The 22,574-nt window shown below is 47.0% G+C and overlaps 1 protein-coding gene across 3 annotated transcripts; it reads right to left on the bottom strand.

The window, feature by feature from the left end:
* Positions 1–974: 974 nt before the first annotated feature.
* ALDH2 (aldehyde dehydrogenase 2 family member) lies at positions 975–21,521 on the bottom strand. Of its 3 annotated transcripts, XM_073312274.1 has the most exons (13): positions 21,304–21,520; positions 14,749–14,853; positions 12,266–12,406; positions 11,088–11,167; positions 9,636–9,747; positions 8,047–8,175; positions 7,257–7,370; positions 5,888–5,990; positions 4,924–5,108; positions 4,371–4,535; positions 3,862–4,019; positions 2,786–2,900; positions 975–1,707 (listed from the first exon to the last, which is right to left on the bottom strand). In XM_073312274.1, the coding sequence occupies exons 1-13, from the start codon at positions 21,433–21,435 to the stop codon at positions 1,675–1,677; spliced, it is 1,572 nt and encodes a 523-aa protein (XP_073168375.1). In that variant the 5' UTR covers positions 21,436–21,520; the 3' UTR covers positions 975–1,674. The 3 variants fall into 3 exon arrangements, with proteins under 3 accessions (XP_073168375.1, XP_073168376.1, XP_073168377.1); XM_073312275.1 differs by lacking the exon at positions 7,257–7,370 and having other exon boundaries at positions 21,304–21,521; XM_073312276.1 differs by lacking the exons at positions 7,257–7,370; positions 8,047–8,175 and having other exon boundaries at positions 21,304–21,521.
* Between the last annotated feature and the right edge of the window lie 1,053 nt (positions 21,522–22,574).

Below are 22,574 nucleotides of genomic sequence, written 5' to 3'. Positions count from 1 at the left end.
CTGGGCCCAGCGATGAACGTGCCTCCCTCGCTGCGGCGGCGTGAGGCCCCTGGGAGAGCGGGGCCCTGCGGTAGATCAGCCCTGAGCCGTTTACCCAGGCGGAAGCGACGTTAGTTGTGGCCTGTCCCCTTCTGCTTCTTACAGGGGCTCTGCCCCATGGCAGCCGCTGAAACACCTGCGCTGGCTGCGTGTGCCTTGGGCTCGGGCCCCTGCCGGCATAGGTCAGCAGTTACGAGCATAGGGACTAAGACTGGTAATGTCTGCAAGCAAACTGTGTCTCGCCTAAACACGGCCACATCACACAAAGCCATCAGCATAATTGGCGCGCAGGTAGCCTCGGTGAAGGAAAGTAAGGTGTATATATCTCTTGAGAACAAGCTTCAGTTAAACAGCAACAGCGGTTGGGGCTACAGTCATAGGTGCAAACTTCCCCTAGTATAGAAAAGCTTAGTGTCCTAGAGGTGGCAACCTAATGCCAATCTCCTCCCCCCAGCCCTTTTAAAAAGGGGGAGAACATCCATTTAGCTCAGATAAGAAACTAAATACATTATAGAGGTTACATGTAGTTTGAAGTATTAATCTTCGCCACAAGAAAAAGCCTATCTGTGTAATGAAATTCTGAAGTTTTTTAGAGCACGGATTAATATAAGGATAGGGTATGTTACCCTCCCATCCGAACAAAGTAAAGCTAATATTTCTGCTAGGGAACTCTGAATTCTTTAGCATTTTTTTTCCCCAAAAATGGAGATGAACATTAAAGGTGGTAGACTGAGGTTTTTCTGAAGTTTAATGTTAAACCAAGACACAGCGATAGCTTTGTTTTTTCATGGACTTGATAAGGCATAATTCCTGAAATTAGTATCAAAATTGGTAGCACATGTTGAGTATCTGATGTGTATGAAAACATTAGCTTCTCTATGCACTTTAATTTGGGTTAACAGTTTTAGAATATAACCAACCCTAGACAACTGAAATAAAGGATTAACCTTACCATAGTCTGGCAGGTTAAATACCAGTATGTTTATTATGAAAGGGCAAACAGTATAAGAAGATATTTCAAGATGACACGGTCTGGAAGAAAAAGCTTAGACTTTACCTAGATTAAGTGTAATTCAGATGACCAAAAAAGTCATATTCAGAGTAGCTATAGTTTAGGAAGATACTGTGTTACACAATGTCTGCTGGTAGGTTAGAGGGCCAAATTCTGCTCATATATGTCAGTGAGAGTACTCTCATACATCAGCCAAACAGATTTACTCCTCAAAAAAGACAACAACAACTTTGTAGCAAGCCAATTATAAGCAATTAATTAGCAGTCTCTAGTAATGGTATTTTCACAAAGCACTCAAATTATTTCAAAAGAGCACATTAGATTCTTCAGACATAAATGCAAACAAGGTTATCCAAATATGTGTAGCACTTGTGCACAAAGAATTATGTTTGGTATAAAAAAAGTTAAAGCTAAGTGAAGTTTCAGACAAGCAGAGAAAAAGAAATTGCCTCAGGCACTTTCTAAAGAATTTTTTTTTTAAACATTAAAAAAAAAGTTACATGTACTTTGCACTTATGGACGTCAGGTTTTGCTTGCTTTAAGAAGGGTTTTCCCATGTTCTTATTCCGTTAAACTTCAACTGCATAGAAGGGTTCAGATGCATGGAGCAACTAGCATGTCCCTTAAGAGTTCTTCTGTGGAACTTTGATTGTTACCTAGAAAGAAGAGTGTTGGTTAGTTTCCTATATTTGAAGTGTTATTTAGAAGATTCACTTTGTTCCCTTCCTATTGCAGACATTAGGTCATCCCCGATTACTGATTATTCCCTGTGGCTCACTCATCCTCTATATTCTAGTTTTAAGTGGACCATGTGGTGCGTTTTTACCACAATTTTACAGTCTAACAGAGCTCACTTTTGGAAGGTTTCTGGACTTTCAGTTTAGTCGTTTCCTTTCTTCCAGTATCATCACACGTGCGAAGGCATGGATTCAATCTTGATTTGGACGGAAGAGTGGCATTTAAGTAGCACTGCTTGGAGGTCTCCCATTCCAGTAAACTACACTCCAGCTATTAAGTGGCTGATTTATAAGTGCACTACTGATATTCGAGCTTGTAGGCAGCACACGTTCTTCAGAAATGCAGGCTTAATTCCTTCCTCAAATGAGTTCATTACTAGCCCATTCATTCTTTACAATCGAATGCACTTAAAATGGGGGGATTCAAAGAGGTTCCTTCAAAAATCAAATCTAAATATTTGAATTTTTCAAATATTCCTTCAAATAAATCTATTAGTCTTTAAGGTGCCACTGGACTCCCCATTATTTTTGTGGATACAGACTAACACGGCTACCCCTGATACTTAAGAGGTTTCTTGAAGATAGTGTTCAGTGGGGCAATAAACTGGAAGTTAGAATAGAACCCAGGATGCCTCAGTTTTACCACTGCCTCACTGTGAGATTTTGAGCAATTCACATATCCTCATTTTACAGGTGAGGAAACCTGAGGTGGAGGTAGCTGTCCCACCTCACATAGGTAGTGAAGCTTGTTTATCAATTATGAAGTGCTCTGGCATTCTCTAATGAAACATGCTAAACAAGTGCCACAAGTTTTGTCATTTTAGAAGCATAAAGTTCAGATCTACAAGAATTAAAATGTAAAGTGTTAAATGAAAAGAAGACAGTTCATGACACTGAATGCTGAGGGCCAACTTCCTTCTTCTGGCAGTCTTGTGTCAAACGGTACAAAGCCCATACCTCTAGTGTTTTCCCCTGGCACAAACACATTGATACTCACAGTTTTCACTTCTGTATATGCCTCCAGGCCATATTCCCCCAACTCTCGCCCATTCCCAGATGCTTTGTACCCACCAAATGGGGCCTGAGCGCCAAACACATCATAACAGTTTATCCTGGAATGGAAACCAAACCTTAGAAGTAGTTTGTCGCTCTAGAGCATCTACAGTGCCAAGGACTTTCCATGAAAGTCTCCATGATTAAGGGATGAACATTTCCTCAGATTCAGTTACAGCAAGTAGTTCACATCTACAAGGATTCTCTCCCACACCCCACCCTTTTGGCCAAGCAGATCCAGAGGAGGCACAGTTCAGCATCCATCAGAGAGTCAAGCGGGAAGGATTTGGGGGGGGGGGGGGCAGGGTGGTGGAAATAAGGTACAACGGTCGCTCCTCTGCTGGCTGAGTACTAACCTCATCCCCACTGATCCAGGGAGCAAGACAGGGTCAGGAATCCAGTTCAGGTCTCCCACCTGTCAGCACACCAAGCGCCAAGGCTGCCCCTATCTGGCCACCTTTAAGTACTGACTACCTGCTTACTGCATACCATTTCTGGAAGGGAACGCAAGATGCTGGTGTTCCAGAGTTTTCACTAGATTCCAGTTTGTTTCTACAGTAAAGTTCAAGATGTTTTGAGCTATATACTAAAAGCCCTGACTACCTTAGACACACCTCTCTTTTTGTATTCTGCTGCAGCAGCCAAGACAGCACAAACCCCTCTGCTGACCTAACAGCTTCTAAATTCAAGTGGTAAAGGGCTGGGAGTTGGCAAGGTTCCCCCGCGTTGTATCTTCTGACCTAATGCTGGAGCCTGTTCTTCCATCCCACCCACCAAGCCTCTGTCTACTCTTCAATGCTCATCTCTTTGGACAGATTTTGCCAGAGAAGGTTGGGGATTTTATTAGAGTTTGAGACTTTTGACATTTTGGTTTGGTTTTAGTTTTGTACCTGCACTGAGGTGTGTAATAAAACACAGTTTATATATTGAATGAAGGAGGCCGCTTGAATGAGAAAGCCACAGCTTTTAAAAACTCAGGGGAAGGATTTGGCAATAGAGATCCTGTGTGTAGACTCTTACCAGACAGTTCCAGCCCGCAATGCCTGGGACACGTAGTTTGCTTTGTCAAGATCTTTTGTGAAGACTGCTGCTGCCAGACCATACTTGGAGTTATTTGCTCTCTCAATGACTTCCTCAATGGTTTTGAACTTCAAGATCTGCATGACTGGCCCAAATATCTATGAAATCAAAACAGAGCATATAAAAAAAACCCATGGCCTAGCCTATAGCGCCAACAAAAATTACAGGCTTGACGCAGAAACTACTAGGTGAGGTTCTCTGGCCTGTATTATGCAGGAAGTCAGACTAAATTATCACACTGGTCCCTTCTATCCTTAAAAATCTAAATGAAAAACATTTCTGGATGATAGCTTGTCCATTTTTCATCTGATTCTAGCAAGAGTTAGAGTTCAGATAACAATCTATGGAATTCTGGTACTTGTAGTCCCTAGCATCAAGAGAGAAAAAAGAAAGAAGACACTTGGCAGAAAGTTAGAGAAAAGAAAGATTTACAAATCAGTTGTTCTGACCTCCTCTGTAGCAATGGTCATGTTGTCCTGCACATCTCCAAAGATGGTCGGCTGGATGAAATAGCCCCTGTCTGCAGCAGGATTGCCACCACAGAGCAGTTTGGCTCCTTCCTGCTTCCCAGTGCTGATGTAGCCAAGGATCTTCTTAAACTGCTCTTCATCTACCTATGATCAAAAAAGAATAGTTTGATCCTTATGGAGGGAGAAAAGGATTCTACCACATTCTGGTCTATATACACCAGTTCTTTACATGGAGTTAGGAAGGCATTAATAGAACAACAATGCTGCGTTTAGACAGATTCCTAAGCCAGTCTGCAAGGGGAGAACTTGCTGTATCTAATTGTTTCAGATGGAGTATTTTGAGGTCAAAGTGATTATCTAAGTCAGTTCATTCATCCCCATTTCATTTAGACAACGGGCAAAAGTTAACGCAAGTTAGGCATATGAGTGCCAAGTATCTTTTAGCCTACTGGTTCATGGATACAGTCCCAGGTTTCAATGCACAATCAAGTAGCATCTCAAGAGAAGGAAAACTGAAGGTTCATGCTCTCACCTGAGGTCCCTGTTCAGTTTGAGAGTCAAACGGATTTCCAACCACCCTGGACTTGGCTCTCTCAATGCTTCTCTCTACGAACTCATGATATACATCTTCTTGGACATACGTCCGGGATCCAGCACAGCAGCACTGGCCTTGGTTGAAGAATAGGGCAAAGTGGGCTTGCTCAACAGCCCAGTCCACTAGGAAAGAGATGGCAAAAACTCAACAGATGGCTTAGGGGAGAATCTTCCTCATGCCAGCAGCAGGAATGTCAGAGCTATGAACTCCAGTCCACTCAGTCACTTCATATAGAAGATTGTGAATGTGGGTCTACATGCTGAATAAGTCTTTATTTAGATCAGATTCTACCCAAACTGCAGTGTCCATTAGAAATTAACCAAATCTGAAAAGTTGTTTTGGATCCAGCAAAATTTCCTTCCCCCACCACCCCTTAGTGTGTGCCATTTTTTTGGCTCAAGTGAGAGGTGTGCACACACACCTGAGAAATAGGAGAGAGAACAATGAAAAAATGCAAGAGGTTAGAAAGAGGCAGGCACAGCAGTGAAGCAAAACTTAATGGAGGAAAGAATGGGAGGAAACACTACTAGATACAGAAGATAATGAAATAGAGCCCAGAAGAATGAGTAAAGGATGTGAGGTATGCAGGAAAAAAACAAAAAGTGTAATCTCTGGGTAAATTAGTTCCCCCATCCCCACCCATACCCTCTATTGTTTTGTGAGGAAATGCTGATACACCATTTTGGCGGCCCCATTGTGTGTAAGATACTCCTCCCAAGATGCACCGTGCACTCTGTAGGACACTAGCTAGGTGGCGCCATCAACAGGAGTCCAGAGAATCCCTCGGTATAGGAGCTTTTGTGGGAATCACTGTCAGAACCTTCCAGCCCTTCCCAAATCCTGGCTGCAAAAAGCCATCCCGAGAGCTACAATTCAAACACTGCACTGAGTCAGTGCTTACTGTCGGCATCAGACATGATGATATTTGGGCTCTTCCCTCCAAGCTCCAGCGTCACTCTCTTCAGGTTACTCTCTGCTGCAGCCTTCTGGATCAGATGCCCAACCTGTATCGGAAGGAGCAGAATCAAGATTAGGAACTAAACACCTCTCAGCTAGTGTTTCCCAAATGGTTAGTGGATGGAAGGTTCCATGTGGGTTATGAAGGAAGCCCTGGGAGGTGGGGGGCTAGAGAGCAAGCCTGCTGGGCACTCACCCCACAGCAGCAGCTTCTGTCACAATGGAGGGGGTGGCCGGGCCAAATCTGAGTGAATGGCACTTCAACCCATGCACCACAACGCCCAGAGCGAGACGCTGGGCCCAGCCCCGGGGAACAGGAGCTGTTGCTGCGGGGTAAGTGGGGGGCCGGCTCACACTTCAAACCAAACACCTCCCCACCTCCCCCTCCCCCCTCCCCCCCCCCCCCGCCGCCTCCACCTCAGGGCCTTCCCTCTGGCCTGGGATTAGGGTTGTGGTGCCAGGAAAGAAGGTGCTGCTGTGGGAGATCAGAGCCTCCTTGGTGGGGCGAGGAGGAGGTGACAGCAGTGGTGAAGGATGTTGGCCTGTGATTCCCCTGTGAAATTTTGATCCTGGGTGGGTCACAAAAAAAAAAAAAAAAAAAAATACAGCTGGTGGGTCACCTTACTAAAAAGTTTATGAACCACTGTACTAAGCAACTCTAATAGCTGCTCTGTGTTACTCTGATGCCCTCGGACATTGCAGTGAAGGGTCTGATTTTGTCCTAATGCTTTTCAAGCAGCTGGTGCAAGGACATACACTGTAAGTAAGAAAGGAAGCCATGTTGTTGTACTCCATTCTGATTTCATTAGGGAAGTCTAGGCAGTAACAAAAATCAACAGTAATGTCAGACATCAGAACCTCTGACCAAGCAGAGCTGGACACAGATGTACAGCTTGGGTGGATTTGATTTTAGAGAGAGAGACAGACAGAATTTAAAATCTAGATATTTCAGCAGCTGCTAGAGCTTATTGCGTCACCTGGCCGGGTTACTGGTGTTAGATATCTGTCAGCAGTTTCCTTGTAATCCCTTCATTGTCTGCATTTTAGCTGAATCATTGAAGTCTGCACAGAGATTAAACTTCACCTACAAAGAAGCAGCCCAAAGGCAATCTTCTTTAAGAAGAACCATTCCAAAAAGACCACCTGAACAGAGTAAGGCTTAGTGTTGTTACAAATCAGTCCTGCTGGTTAAAGACAGCTGTGTTTTTAAAAGGAAGGCAAAACAGTTTTTTAGTGTTTGGTACAGAACATAAATTTTACACAGGCCACCCACACGAAACAGTTGACAGGGATGCAGACATGCCGCGTCTTACCTCAGTGGAGCCAGTGAAGGCCACTTTATCTACTTCCATGTGGGACGCTATGGCAGCCCCTGCAGTGGACCCATAGCCGGGAACAATATTAACCACCCCTGGTGGGAATCCAGCCTGTAAGTTCACCAGCCAAAGAAAACTGATGTTACTTTATTATTCCCTTTACAGCTAAAGAGGATCCGTAGCCCTGTCAGTCACACCAACCTCCAATACCCTGCCCCACAAAAAAAACAGGACTCCTTTCCACTTCACTCACATCCTCCAGGCTGCAGCCTTTTTAGGACTTTGCTAGACCACAGACACCTGCCTCCAGTATCTTAAAGCCAGATTGCCAGCTTAGGTGACCTCGGACTAACTTAAAGGGGCAGCATTCATTTAAGTTCGTTTTGGTTAGTTAGCCCACTGAAGTTCATTGAAAACTCCATCCCCATTCAAAAGCAGAAACTCCTGTTATCTGCCAGGGAGAAGGGCAGGGACAGGAATGACATCTGGTTAGTCTAGATGCTGGAATTCGTTTAAAAAAAAACAAACAAAAAAACACATCTTTCCTCTTTGGCCATGGCAACTTTTTGCTCTGGCTCTTCCCCCTCCCCCCCCCGCCATGGCAACTTTTTGTTCTGGCTGTTCCTCCACCACCACCACGCCCTCTTCCCCCTCCCCCCCCCCCTCGCCCACCTCATACGGGTTCCTGTAACCCATTCTTTGTGTTGCTGTGTGGTCACAGCACATTGCACAACCACAGATAGAAGTACAAGTGGGAGGTTGAGTCAGAACCAGCTTCTTCTCTCACCTCTTTGATCAGACTGGCCACATAAAGAGCCGTCAGGGGTGTTTGCTCAGCCACTTTCATCACAACCACATTCCCGGTGGCCAAGGCAGGCCCAATTTTCCACGCCTGCATCAGGAGTGGGAAATTCCACTGCAAGACACAAGGAAACCTTCTTGGCTACATTTGAAAACACTGACTCTCCATTTGAATTCATTGGAGAGATGAATGAGGGTCTGATAGATCCCCAGCTTCTGTAGTTGGTTCATCTCCACTGAAGTCACTTTCACCAGCTGTGGATCCAACCCTGTATGTGTCTCCCTGTTTTACTAACACCCTGGATTATAAATTTGTGGTTCTCCTTTCGCTATCCCAGCCCTTGGTTCATGCGCTGGTAAGAGGGAACTGCAGAAGTTTAAATTTTGATGCAAAAAAGGTGAAAGCCTTTTCATTGACACTTAAAACACCTTCCTGAAAACTTACTTAAATGATTCTACATTCTGGGTCTGACCTCTGGCCTTGTCTCTCAGAAGTTTTTATTCATTTCATTACTTATTAATATGTCATCACACCCCACCACAGGATCCAGGTATCTCACAAATGGATGAGTTTAGTCTCAACACCCCAGTGAAGTAGAAGAATGTTATTCCCATTTACAGATGTGGAGTGGAGCCACAGATTAAGCAAATTGGTCAAGGTCACACTGTCTGTAGCAGAGCTAAGAACCAAACCCCAAACTCTACATCCCAGTCAAGTGCAGAAACCTCAAGGCCGTCCTTCCTGGGATATACTTGACAAGGATGCAGCATTAACTGCAAGCACCTGCATGGCTCATCTGATGGGGGCCAGAAACAGAAGATTAATTTCCCATAGCTAGAGTTGACTGAACAGGAGAGCTGTTCACTCACTTCTGGAGTCTATCAAATAGTTAGGAACAAAAACAGAAGAGACTAGTAGATAGAGTGAACAGCTGGGTCTCTGCCTCTCAAGATATGCTATTTTTAAAGGAGTGACATATTTTGGGGGATGTCTATTTACAAAGGTTACACCTAACTTGAAAGTTAGAACCTTAACTGTTGGCAACCAGGCCTCTTCTAATTGTTCACAAGTTGGTTTGAAACATTGATAGCGGAGTGTCTGCAAGAGCTTGCTTCTGAAAAAGTTCATGCTAAACTCGCTAACAGATTAAGATTCCAGAATTAAAGGTTTATATCCAATTCCTGCTTATTAGTAGACACAAAAGCACAGTGCATCACAACCATGTCTGATCTCTAACAAGGTAATATTTACACACTATTTTATGTCCACAGCAATTCATAGAAATAAGACTAGATACAAATGAAGTTGCATCAGATCTGAGCTATAAATGTAAATGAAGTACTTGCGGTAAAGAGGGTTAGAATTCTGTCATTCACAGCTGGATGCACAGAGTGTGATTGACAATTACATCAAGTTTGCTTCATCACTGCCAGAGCAATGTAAAGGGCTACTAAGCATAATTTCCCTCAGTATTAAAAGGGAAATCATGCTTAGCAGAGGCCAGAAACTTGCATTTTAATGTTATTCTCTATGCCAAGGTGCATTTCTGTAGGCCCACGATACATTTTACTTACCGGGATGATCTGTCCACAGATCCCTACTGGCTCATGTCTTGTGTAACTGAAGAAGTCTCCATCTACGGGAATGGTTTTTCCATGACATTTGTCAGCCCAGCCAGCGTAGTACCTGACAATTACATGGTTTTAGTCACTGGTTTAGGACAACAAGTCTCCCACTTAGGAATAAGAGTTAACTTTTTTTGACATCTCAGGCAGGGATTCAGACTCTGACCCTACAGCAGTAGGAGGGAACTACAGAGGCATCACCCCGCATGACCTAATATAACCTTGCCTGAGACACGAGGTGACGCATGACGCACATGTGGGTCAACAGACTCTGCTACAAAAAAATCTCCTGGCTCCAGCACATGGCGCACATGTGTCCCCACATTTGGGATACATTTCGGGACCACGACTCAAAGAAGAACGTGTCTCAAACACTGATTTTAAAAGGGACCTGAATGGAAAGCCACAACATTGCTAAGAGGCTCAGGTCACCTGAAATCATTTTTTTTTAAATATACAGTGCATTAGGGTTGAGTGAGAGCCCCTTCAAAGCAGTCTAAGCTCAGTTCTCATTGCAAGCTTCACCGGGTATAGGCTTTTTTAGCTCCCAGGATGGAGTGCCCACCTATGTGACTATGTAACCCACTAGTCCAGCATGGTTTTGGTTTTTTTTGATAGGCAAGTAAAAGATCACTGGCATTCCTTGGTTCTTTATCATCACAGTGAGGGCTGGCAGAGCAAGTTGCGTGTTCCTCGGCTAATGATTTCATGAGCATCTGGCACAGCTACTTTTAGCCACACGCATTCCGCTGAGCTATGCCACTGAGCTAAGTTCAGCTCAAAACTGGACACGCCCCAGGGACAGGATTCTGCCAGTGTAAAATACTCATCACAGGAAGCCTCCACCCAGCCTCTAGCCAGCACCTGAACACTGGCCCATCTTCAGACACCAGACTCACAGGTTGGTGTTTTCCTCACTTTACAGACAGCAAATTGAATACAAACAGCAGAAACAGATTGTTTGGGTCCATCCAGGACTCACAGCGGCCCATTACCCTTCACGATGGGTTTAACAAGTTCAGAGGGCTCAGATTTGCCAAAAGCATCTTTCAGGGTTGGTATGTGGCTTTAGGAAGGCAGGATTTGGAGATGCGCATTCCAGGGCCATACTGAAGAAGCAGCTGACTGCACCAGCCTGGCTGAACTGATTAAAAGTGAGAGTCACTGGCTCGGGATGCATTTCGCCCTGCCGCAGGCCAACAGGATGGGACACAGGCTGCCATCAGGTCAGATCAAGTCTAACCAGTTAGCATGCTCAAATTACAGCAGCACCCAGAGAGGAATTCCCCCACACAGCAACATTTGCAGATCTCCAGCTACCACAGATAAGCTGAATGCCAGACTTCATAGCACTTTGCACTGATTTGCTCTCCTTGTTGCATGAAGTAAACAAACTCCTACCTGATGCATTTGGTTACCATGTCCAGATCCACTAAGTAGGCAATGGAGTACGGTTTGCCATTATCCAGAGTTTCCAGCTCCTACAAAGAGAGTTACAAACTCATATTTGGATAGTCCCAGCCCCGACTCCCAACCACAGCCCACGGTGAGCCTGACTCTGGGTTTGCTCTTTGGACAAGTTCCGCATTTAGCTCTTCCTACCTAGCCCCAAATGCCCGACACTGCAAAGACTCCCTCCCACTCCTTCCTTGCATAGGCTATGGCTCTTTTGGAGCGTGAAAGGGACTGATGCAAGGTCCTCTTCTCCCCTCTCCTAGGGCAGAGTATACAGACCCCACAGCTATTCCAGACTCCAGGCTGAAGACCTGAGCTTGGATCACCCCCTGCTGCAGCACACGGAGCTGTCAGACCATCAGACACTCCAAAGGACAGAGTCTGGACATTCAGTTATTCCCTTCCCCACTAATGAGACAGAGCGGTGTAGTCGTGATCAATATCATCATGCCTGTGAGCAGTAGGCAGGGGAAGCAATGGGACTGCGGGCTCTTGGCTGGGCTAGATGGGTTTGTTTCAGTGTGTATCACACTAACAGCAGTATGCGCGAGGCTTCACTCAGGGAGACTCTTAGAGGGAAAGTCTGCTCTCAGTGAAACCAGGCTCGCTCCCTGGTCTTTGACAGTGCAAGAGTCAGAGCAAGGCAAAAGCAGGACTGGCCAATACGCTGCAAGGCCCTTCTAGCAGAAGTCACACCTGCTCCATGCTCAGAGCACTCAGTCAAGGTGGAGAAAGAGCCTCCGGCATCTGCCAGTTCAGAGGGTTCCAAGCCTGGGCCGTAGCCACTGCGGACAGGAACAAGTCGGGTCCTTCCTTTGCTCTGATTGCAGGAATGGGTTGCCGGACATGAGGAGTGGCTTGTTTACCCTTCGTACCCCACAGAGCTGCCATTAATGCAGAAGCTACAATAGCCAGCTCCTCTCACCCGACTTGGCAGCTCCCTTTTACACATGCAGCCAAGTGAGCTCCCCTCCCCCTAAGACGGCCGTATCCATCTCTGGCGACACTGCCAGAATCCCTCCCATACCCAGCTGAACCAGACCGGCAGTGCCCAGCAGACAGCTTTATTAGACCGCACCACCCCAGGGAGGCCGGACAGTACATCCAGGGAGCGCGATACGCACGGCCAGGTAGGCCCGATCTCTCTCAATCAGGTCGGCGAGGCGGAGCAGCAGCTTCCCCCGGTGAGAGGCGTCCATCCGTCTCCAAGGTGAGCCCAGCTGGAAGGCCGCCTTGGCCGCCTGCACGGCCTTGTCCACATCCGCCTGAGGAGGAAACCAGACAGAGAGGCTGAGTGGACAGCGCTCCCCGCCCCCACCGCCTATCTGAGATTGAATGGAAGAGGCTGTACTCGGAGGGACAAATAAATTAGAGGGGTTGGGGAGAAGTGGCCCAGGAGAAAGACAGAGGAAGCTGCAGTGCAGCGTGCACTAGAAGTCAGGACTTTCTGGGTCCCCAGCACATGCTCTAAGCTGTACACTTGGTTTCTACACTAGGTCCCTGTGCCAGGTTAGTCCCCTGATGTTCGCCTTGGGGTTAACACTGACCCGTCTCCCAGGGCGGTGGGAGGCCGAGTGCTGTGTGTTGCAGCACCATACTCTAAGTCATGGCATAGGGAGGGGGACAAAACCCTGTGTGCCTCATCACATCCGTGTACTAGCCTGGAAAATGGGATCCTTCCTCTGCCCTAATGCAGAGAGGTGCTGGGCAAGGCCTCGTTGGCGGAAGTGCTGACGCTCAGAAGCCAGCAGCCACGCAGTCTGGCCACCTTTGCTCTCGCTGGAAGGAGAGATGGTCCCCTACGCCAGTGTCTTGGACTACAGGAGGGGACTGCTCTGGCACTAGGGGGGTAGGTGCTAGCCTGTTCGGATTTCCCCCCTTTGGCTCAGTTGAAGGGAGTGGTGGGTCCCATCCCCAGGCGTTGGATAATCCCCCATCAGCACTGCCAAACACTGGCGTTACAGTGGATAATTCACAAACTTCATGCAACTAAAATAAACCCTCCCCCTTCAAAATACAGCTGCCAGCCACTGGCTGAGAAGGTCGTTGGATTGTGGGAGGGAACAGAACGTCCATCCAAGTGACACCAGAGAGCGCCTGTTGTCTCCTTGATAAGACCAGAGGGCATCTTTCATACATGAAAACCCAGCCCTGCTGTCAGCCGATTCTCTGCAGGCTGAAGTCTGATTCCAGCCTGCAGGGATTTTGCAGAGTCACTGTTTGCTAACGCAGCTGTAGCCTTCCCAGCACTACATGCTACATTCAGAGATAACATTATGAAATTATATTTGAAAAGAATGGGTGTAACAGGCTGAACAACTATCACCACATAAAGGCTGCTTTCCTGGATAAAGCCAAGCATGTTTACCCTAGGCATATTTCAGCGGCAGTATCTGCTGGGCTAATATTTACTTTAGATCCTCTGGCAACGCAGGACAAGAGCAAGGGGGGGTGATTTCTGAAGTTTCTAGTTGGATTTGTTTAGATTTAGCATGGCTGATTCAATTTAGAATCCAGTATCTCTCTATTTTATGGTGCTTAGTGTTTCTAGCCAGTTCCCATTTTTGGTGTACGCACTAACCTAACGAAGCTGACTACCAGCGCATGCAGAAATCCAAGCGATTTCCTCCCTCTCCTCCGACAACAGCGTAAATCGACCAGTTTGGAGAGGAAGGTTGGCCTAGTACTTAAGGCACTGAATAGGGACTCAGGAGATCTGGGATCAATCCTTGGCCCTGCCTGGACTCCAAGCGACCTTGGGTGAGTCACTTCATCTTTCTGTGCCTCGATTCCCTACTTGTAAAAATCGAGAGAATTCTTCTCGTGTCTTTCTGGACTATAAGCTCTTTGGAGGAGTCTTTGTTCCTGTACGCGTATGTGGAACATGTAGTAAATTAGGGGCCTTGGGCACTATGCAATACGAGGCGCTCGGAGTGATCAGGACCCTTTCATTCTGCTGATAAACATCCATCCATTCCATTTCACTGGGACCCCTCCAAGCATCCAGTCCTGTTTTACAGCACCTAGGTCACGGACACAGCCCTCTGGCACATGCCAGTGCTGGCTTCTGTCCTTTCCTGGGGTAGGAACATTCTGCAAAGACTGATCACAACACTGGGAGCTCAGCCCATTCTTCACCACCCCTCTGCCATTCTAATCCAGGCTCTGATGTTTACTCATTGGTGGCCTTGAGTTACTTCCCCTTTCTGCCTGTCTCCCAGTGTTCAAAATGGGGGGAAACAGCCATTTTTCTGGGAGACGGCAGAGAATAGTAAAGCACCATATAAACAGCTAAGTTTCCTCACTGCCTGTTTGGCTTCCTACCTTTGATTAGGAGCAGAGCAAAGCAAAGCGAGAGAGTTTTATTGTGCTTTTGGGGCGGGGAGAACCCAAATGAATAGGAAAGCTACACTGACACTTCTTTATATACAGTAAATGTAGCAGTTTACCATAACATGGAGTTCAGGCACTTGCAGGATAAAGGACAGAGAGCAAACATGTTTCTGGACGGGGGTTATAAAAAGACGTGCACATGATCTCTTTTTATGCCATGATTTTGTAAGTCAATACCTATCAGTCTCAGAGATCTTATAGGGACAGTGTTTACCTTGTCTCCCTCAGCAACCTGGCAGATAACTTCCCCCGTTGCTGGGTTGACAGAAGGGAAGGTTTTCTTGCTGACTGCGTCATGCCATTCATTGTTTATGAAAATCTGCAATTCAAAAAAAGAGAAAGACTTCAGTATTCAGGCCCGAGAGTCATCTAATCTGGAACGTCTATTGTTTGGTGCTGGGCTTACCAGGAAGCCGGAAGCACAGCTCTGCACCTTAAGCAGTTCAAATTAAGTGTGTGGCTCTACACATCATGTTTAACATGCAAAACACTAGAGAGTCATAGAAAAGCTACTGGTCTCCAGGGCTTTTAAAAAAAAAAAAAAAACCATCAGACATGTGCCACCTGCAAAAGGTTTCTGAGGAGCAGCCATTAAGCCTTACACAACGACTCTCACAGCATTTTGAAACAGGCAAAATTGCGCGGGAAGGGAAGAATCCATAGTCAAGCGCCGGGTCAGGTCAGCATCAAAACCCCTCATTCTAGGGAGATAATCTGACCAGTGCGTGATCCACAAGAGACACAGCTGCAGCCACTGGGACCCCATAACAACAGACTCCCCCCTGTGCTAGACTCTGCCATGGTAGGTAGCCATCTGTGCAACTGTACCATTTTGCAGACATCCCAGCCCACAAATATACCCCTTGGGAGTGAGGCAGAGAACCCCTCCAAGCCCCTGGATACCAGAACAATGAGTGTGGTATCTCAACGAGATCAGTGCACAGATCTCACCCAGCCACCTCTGCCAGAGACCCCAGGGCATGCTTGGCCGTTCCTCCTGACGAAACAAGCTAGCAAGCAGAGGGAACAGCACCCACCGGAAAGACCTTCTGCTTATTGAAAAAAGGCATCTTCCTTTCCTCCCCCCAGTTCTAAACGTTTTGTAAAACTAGAGTAAACAGGAGCAGAGTGGGCAGGGAGAGGGCAGGCGACAACCCGAGCAAGACACAAGCCACCAGGAAAGACAACAAAATATACCCTTATTGAGCTTATTTATTTGTGTTCCTTCCAGTCCTACAATTCTATGCCCAGCTAGGGCTCCAGGATATACACAAGGCAGGGCCTTAGGTTGTGCATGTCCTCCTCCATCCAGGCCATGTGACATTCAGATCAACACCTCCAGGCCAAAACGCAGCTACCAAATTTTGCAACAGCTACCTATTCAATGGCATGATATTACTCTTGCCCTGGGTATCGTATAGGAATAGGGCCGTGCCCCTTTTAATAGGGAGTGCGCCCTCCGTCTAGTCATTACTTTCCTCAGTGTTTCAGAAGCCACCAGCCCTCTGCCAGAGCCACAGGGTTTACACGGAGCTTGCACATTGCGTATTTGCCCATGTGGGTTCTTCATATTATGTATGTTGTGTAACAAGCAAGAGACAACTCCTTCTCCCTCCTGTTTGCCACACTCACTTGTTCTATCTTGTCTCAAATTATACTAAGGTCCAGAGGGCAGGAACCGTGTCTACGCTGCTCATCAGGGTGGATAAAAATCAATGATTTAAAACCAAAAAAAAAATTGGATTTTTTTGTAATTTAAATCAGATTTTTTTTGATAAAATGCTTTTTGAGGAAAAAACCTATCTAAAGATAGTTTTAATTAAGATACATTATAGCTCAAAGATATCTCATCATGGAATAGGGATTATAAATTCTAATTCTATAGTATGAGACAATATATTCATGTCATGGTTAAGAAAAGTTTTGTAAATGAGTTCCAATAGTTCATGGATTAGGGACCCAATTTTATGGGTTCCACTGGATTCTGTATAGAAAGATTAACCTAAATAAATCTACCCACCCAATGGGACTCAGTGCTCAGTCTAGAAGATACCATCAGAGATGCTTAGTTTTGCAGTTCTCAGACTGTGGATTTGTCTCTCCAGAGGTAACATGCTTGTTAACAACATAAATGTTTTTAAATAAATAAATAAATAAATAAATAATGTATGCAGGTGAGAAATAACAGACCTCAACTCTATTGATCCTCTGCAAATTTGTGTACACAGAGTCAATCCCTTACATCTCTCTAAAAGTGCAAAGTTTCAAAAAGTTCAATGAATAGAAGATTGTTGGAGGCAGAAGAGATCTGGACAAGGAGGAAGGAGAAGAAGTCTGGAGATACATGTGAGAAGCGAGGGACATATGCTTGTTTTGTTAAAATATTATATATTTGCTGTTGAAGAAAAAAATCCAGACTCCATAACATTGTTGCTTTAGTTAAATAAAACAATTTAAATGTATGTCTGGTGACGTTCTCCTCCTAATACAGCAAGAAAATCCTCCAAATATTAATGATTAACCTGTTCAATCGGAGGAAGTTCACCTCCCAATGACTTCATAAATATCAGCTTCAATTACCTTTGGTAAACGAAATAACCAAACAATCATTCATTTTCTGATATAGCTGTAAAACTAATCTGAAAAAGTTTTCAAAATAAATCACTGTTTAAAAATCTATAGTATGTACCTTCTAAAAATGAAATCTACATCTATCTCTGAGTTGTGAAGAATATGTATTAAGATAATGATAACCAACAAGAATGCACTTTTTATGTAGAAAATCATGATTAAATCATGTCTTCCTGACTAGTGATTTAAATCATGATTTAAATCAAATTGATTTAAATCAAATCCACCCTGCTGCTCGTACAGCAAGTATAATAAACACAGGTAACACAATGGAACCCCGCTCCTGATCAGGGCTTTTTACACGTGCTCTAATCGCAACTGCCTAGTTTGTTTAGATGCTTAACATCAGAGTTTGGCAGCTGTATGCTGTTTTAAGCAAGGATACAACACTCCTCCCGCTCCATTGCATTTCCCACACTTGCCAGTTTGCAATGCACTTCAGAGCTGGTTCCTTGGATCTTGATCTGCAGACTCAGTGCCATTAGGCCTTAGTTTATAAACAATTTTTCCATACAAAATCCTGCCTCCGCCCCCCCGCATGATTCCCATTAGAACTAGAGAAGAAGCAGTCTTAAACACAGACTCAGTGTTTTAGCCAGTGAGGACATATTCATGCAACTCCTAATGACATAAAGCAAACTGGCACCTTGGTGCTTCAGTAGGTTGCCAGATTCAGGAATTACAGCCTTCATTTAGGAAGGTGTCAGGATGTATTTACTGGTGTAAATCACTGAAGTTTCTCAATTCCCCCTCACTGCTCAGTTAGCAATGGCTACTGCTGTCCCTTCACACAGTCTCCCCACCACTAGGGCAAGATTTTTCTCTGCAGCTCCTGCTATCTGGAACAACCAAGTAGGACTCACTGTGGTCAGTTTCTGCCTCATCCAGTCTAGCTTCATGTCTTTTCTAGACATTGGTTTGCTATTCTGATGGGAGCATTATACAAAAGCCCCACTCAGGAGCCTGGCTGCACTGTGCTAGGGCCACAAACTATTCCAGAAAGAAAAGGAGGACTTGTGGCACCTTAGAGACTAACCAATTTATTTGAGCATAAGCTTTCGTGAGCTACAGCTCACTTCATCAGATGCAGAATACAGACTAACACGGCTGCTACTCTGAAACCTGAAACTATTCCAGACAGTCCCTGATTTGAGGAGCTGTAAAATTTTTGTCTTTTTAAAAAAAAGAAAGTTCAGTTTCTCTCTGTTGGTACTGTAGCTTTGTCAGAGCGACATGGGATATAGTTTGCATGAGAGACTCAACCCTAGCATAGCTGTCACATTAACTGAGGTGAGAGGTCTTTCAGAAGCCAAACGCAGGCACCCAAAGCAAAGTCTCAGTGCAAAGACTCCAGCCCTTTTATCAGAGCCACGTTGCACAGTCAGCGAAAGCAAGCTAATTCCCCACAGAAGCAACTGATTCATCTACAGTTGTTATTCAAAAGCAGTGATGTAACAGTTGTAAGATTGTACTTGTCCAGGACCTCCTCACATTTCATTTTTCATCATTAGAGCTGACCAAACAGCATTCCCTGAGATAACAGTGAAGGAAGAGTAGAAGATAGTCTAGGCAAAACAACATACCCAGGTTGCATGCTAAATCCTAGCCAATGATGACTTGTTTTCTCTCTGTTCATTTGCACTGGTAACAGCAAATGATCTAATTAAGTGTAGAACACACATACACAGGAGGACAACTTGCTTTACTGGCCAGATTCAGGAATTGATTGCATTGCTTGTGAAGGCCAATAGACTCTAAATTACTTGTATTAAGAACAGTTGGGATGCGTTCTTTTTGTTTTTTAAAAGAATGTCTTGCAACAAAAGACATAGCATTTAAATGCTCTGCAGGCCTGTTCTGTTCAGCTTCCTGCTCACCAACAATAAAGAAGTGGTATTATTCTGACTGTATTATATTCGCCTCGCATTTACATCCCAGCCACTGCAGCTGTAGGCTCGTACATGAGAACCCAAGAGTGACTTGACTTTCGTTATAAAAAGTCAAACTTCAGCATTAATGTAGTTTAACCTAATCTCACGTGTTAAGAAAGCAGGTAAGGAAGCTTTTTAAATGAGGTTTGGCAGTGCCCATTTATGTACACATGGTGATCAAATACAGGTGCCTTGGTAAGCAAGATTAATCCATGAAGAATAAGCAGTTTCAGAGAAAAAAGAAAAGGAGTACTTGTGGCACCTTAGAGACTCACCAATTTATTTGAGCATGAGCTTTTGTGAGCTACAGCTCACTTCAGCGGTTAATCTACAGTGCTGTGCTGTCATCCTAGCTCTGTGTGGCACAGTCTTTCCAGCACCATGCAAAGAGAGATTATTTTGGACTTTGTCCCTGCTCCAGGAGGCAGATTTCAGTTTGCTTTGCACTTGGTATTTGCACAACCCTTTGTAGACGACAGGTCACAGAGGCAAGCGAACTATTATATAACCCTCCACTTGTAGCACTTTGGGAACTGAGCATTCAGGGACTTGCACATTTGTTCCACCCTCAACACACCACGATGCAGATTGCAAATGCCAGGCCACTACCATGGCATTGTTTTTACTTTAAAAACCACCCCCACAATAAAGCAGCAGTGACAGCACAGGACATTGCAGCACAGGACAAAACGCAGCAAATCCGTTGCTTGCAGAGCGGACAGGCAGCCTGACTGCAAAAGATGGAACATTTCTGAGGACTCTTTTTATTTGCAAACTGGATACAATTAATTTAGGCTTGAATAGGTCATTACACAAAGTAAAACTATTTCCCATGCTTATCTCCCCCTCCCCCCCTTCCTCAGACATTCTTGACAACTGTTGGAAATGGTCCACCTTGATTATCACTACAAAAGGTCGTCCCCCGCTCTCCTCCCCCCCGCTCTCCTGCTGGTAATAGCTCACCTTAAGTGAAAGGAAAGGAGTACTTGTGGCACCTTAAGTGATCACTCTCATTACAGTTTCAGAGTAGCAGCCGTGTTAGTCTGTATTCGCAAAAAGAAAAGGAGGACTTGTGGCACCTTAGAGACTAACCAATTTATTTGAGCATGAGCTTTCGTGAGCTACAGCTCACTTCATCGGATGCTTATGCTCAAATAAATTGGTTAGTCTCATTATAGTGTGTATGGTAACACCCATTGTTTCACGTTGTCTATGTATATAAATCTCCCCACTGTATTTTCCACGGCATGCATCCGATGAAGCGAGCTGTAGCTCACGAAAGCTCACGCTCAAATAAATTGGTTCGTCTCCAAGGTGCCACAAGTCCTCCTGTTCTTTTTGCGGATACAGACTCCCACGGCTGCTCCTCTGAAACCTTTTTATGAGAGGGTTGGTCATACAGTCGCGCCACTTCTTGGCAACTTTTGAGTACACCGTTTACCGCTGCCATAGAGGATTCTCCAGACACAACTTTCTTAGCGATAGGCGCATGAAACAGCTGGAGAGGCGGACTCTGCCTGACCAAGGATATGAACCCTGGACCCTCCGAGTAAGCGTTTGATACGCTACCAGCGGAGCTGGGTTTGCCATAAGGGCCAAGTCACAAGGAGGGCAACCAACTTCGAAGGGCGGTTTGACGGTCCACTGCACGCATCCGAGGACGTGAGCTGTCGCTCCGGAAAGCTTATGCTCTAATAAACTGGCTAGTCTCCAAAGGTGCCCCAAGTCCTCCTGCTCTTTCTGCGGATACAGACTCGCAGGGCTGCTCCTCTGAAACCTCTCGGGGCCGTGCTCGAAGCACGAGACCAGCGCGCTCCGCGCCCAGCCTGGCCCCGGGGGCCCGGGGCGGGCTCGCAGGGAGGCGAGAAAGGCCCCCCGGGGCGGCGGTCGCTGGTGCCGAGGCTCTCGCAGCGGGGACTCCCGGGGCGCAGGGCCGGCCCCAGCGGCCTCCGTGCTCGGCCAGCCACCAGCCCGACCGCGGGCCGCAGGGCCAGGGGCTCCGCTCAGGTGCCGGGGAGGGGCCGCTGGCGCCCAGCCCAGCCCTGCGTCCGCCCCGGGGCCCCGCCAGCCCCGGCTCGCCGGGAGCAGCGGCGGCTGCAGCCCCCGGGGCTGGAGGGGGCGGGTCAGCCCGGCCCCTGGCGGCTGCAGGGCTCCCGCCCGCCCGGGGGCTGCAGAGAAGCCGGGCCCGGGCCTGGGACCCCCCCTACCTTGTTGTAGGCAACCTCCGGGCGGGGGTTGGGGGCGGGGACCGCGGAGGCGGCGGCCGAGAAGCGGCTGCCGAGCTGGGCCGGAGCCGCCCGGCCCCACAGCCGGGAGCCCAGCGCGGCCGCACGCAGCATCCTGGCGCTGAGGAGACGCGGCCGCCGCGGGAAGGCGGCCGCGGCCAGGCGGCCCGAGCCCCGCCCAGCGGCCCCCGGGGGAGGGTCCGGGCCCCGGGGCACGTGTGGGCGGGGAGCCGGCTGCGGCGGCCTCGGTCCCGCCGCCCCCCGGCCAGCCCTGCCCGCGCCGGGGGTCCGTTTGCCCGCAGGCCGGCCGGGGCCGGGTTTGCCGAGGGGGCCCAGCCCGCGTACGAGGTGACCAGCGAGCAAGGGGGGAAAAGCGGGAGGTCCCGAGGCGCCCGGGTAAGACAAAGCCCTGGATGTCGGGACTGCGGCCCCTCTCCAGTCAGGACATCTTGCCCTCCCCGCCTCCCCCCGAGTCCAGGGGGCTGTGGCAGGAGCAAGGGTTTCATCTAATGCATCCCCTGAGGGCCCGTGTCTGGCGCTAGATTAGAGGCTTGTGTGGTCCCCCGTCACTGTAGCGTCTGGGCACCCCACATCCTTTCCTGCGTTAACACCCTTCTGAGTCGGGCAGTGCTCTTACTGGTGGGGAAACTGAGGCACAGAGAGGCCAACGGCCTGGTTTGCCCAAGGTCACACCGGGAGGCTGGGGTGGAGCGGGGAATTTAACCCACGTCTCCCAAGTCTCAGGCTAGTGCCCTATCCCCTGGACCATCCTTCCTTGTTGGGATATGTAAGGGTTAGGTAGAGAGCTGGCAAGCTGCTAAAGTGCTGGCATGGCATTAGGGGACAAAGGCATAAGAAGGCTGTAGTTCTTTGCGTAGTAAATAAGTTGCCATATTTTGCCCTTCCCTGTTGCTTGTAAGAATTAACAGGAATGCAGGTGCATGAAAAATATAACTGGTGAATAATGCCCTTTGTGTGAAAGAAGGGAAAATAAATGTTATTCCCCTCCCCCCTTCCTTTCCCAGCTACATAAACAAACCCTGCGTCATGGCCCCTTCCTCCCTCCCTTGAGCATTGCTGACCGGGGTGATTTGTGGCAACAGATTGTTGCAAAGAATCCACCTCTGGGTCAACCTGCTCTTTCTTCTAACGTTCCTCACGTGCATCTCTTGCACAGTATCAGCATGTAGGACCTGATCCTGCTGGTTGTGCCACACAGATGGACTCTACTCCTCCCCTGAGCCCTATTGACT

This window comes from Lepidochelys kempii, chromosome 15, assembly GCF_965140265.1.
Source record: "Lepidochelys kempii isolate rLepKem1 chromosome 15, rLepKem1.hap2, whole genome shotgun sequence".
Lineage (NCBI taxonomy): Eukaryota > Metazoa > Chordata > Testudines > Cheloniidae > Lepidochelys > Lepidochelys kempii.
Note: the sequence above shows the minus strand (reverse complement) of the source record. Positions and strands in the feature narration are given on the sequence as shown.

Bases quoted from the DNA above. Each gene is read 5' to 3' on its own strand.
- ALDH2 (XM_073312274.1), bottom strand. From the start codon at position 21,435: ATGCTGCGTGCGGCCGCGCTGGGCTCCCGGCTGTGGGGCCGGGCGGCT. The intron at 9,748-11,087 runs GTAGGAGTTTGT...TGTAATTGTCAG, and splicing joins ATGGTAACCAAATGCATCAG to GTACTACGCTGGCTGGGCTG. The intron at 5,991-7,256 runs GTAAGACGCGGC...CTTCCGATACAG, and splicing joins CCTTCACTGGCTCCACTGAG to GTTGGGCATCTGATCCAGAA.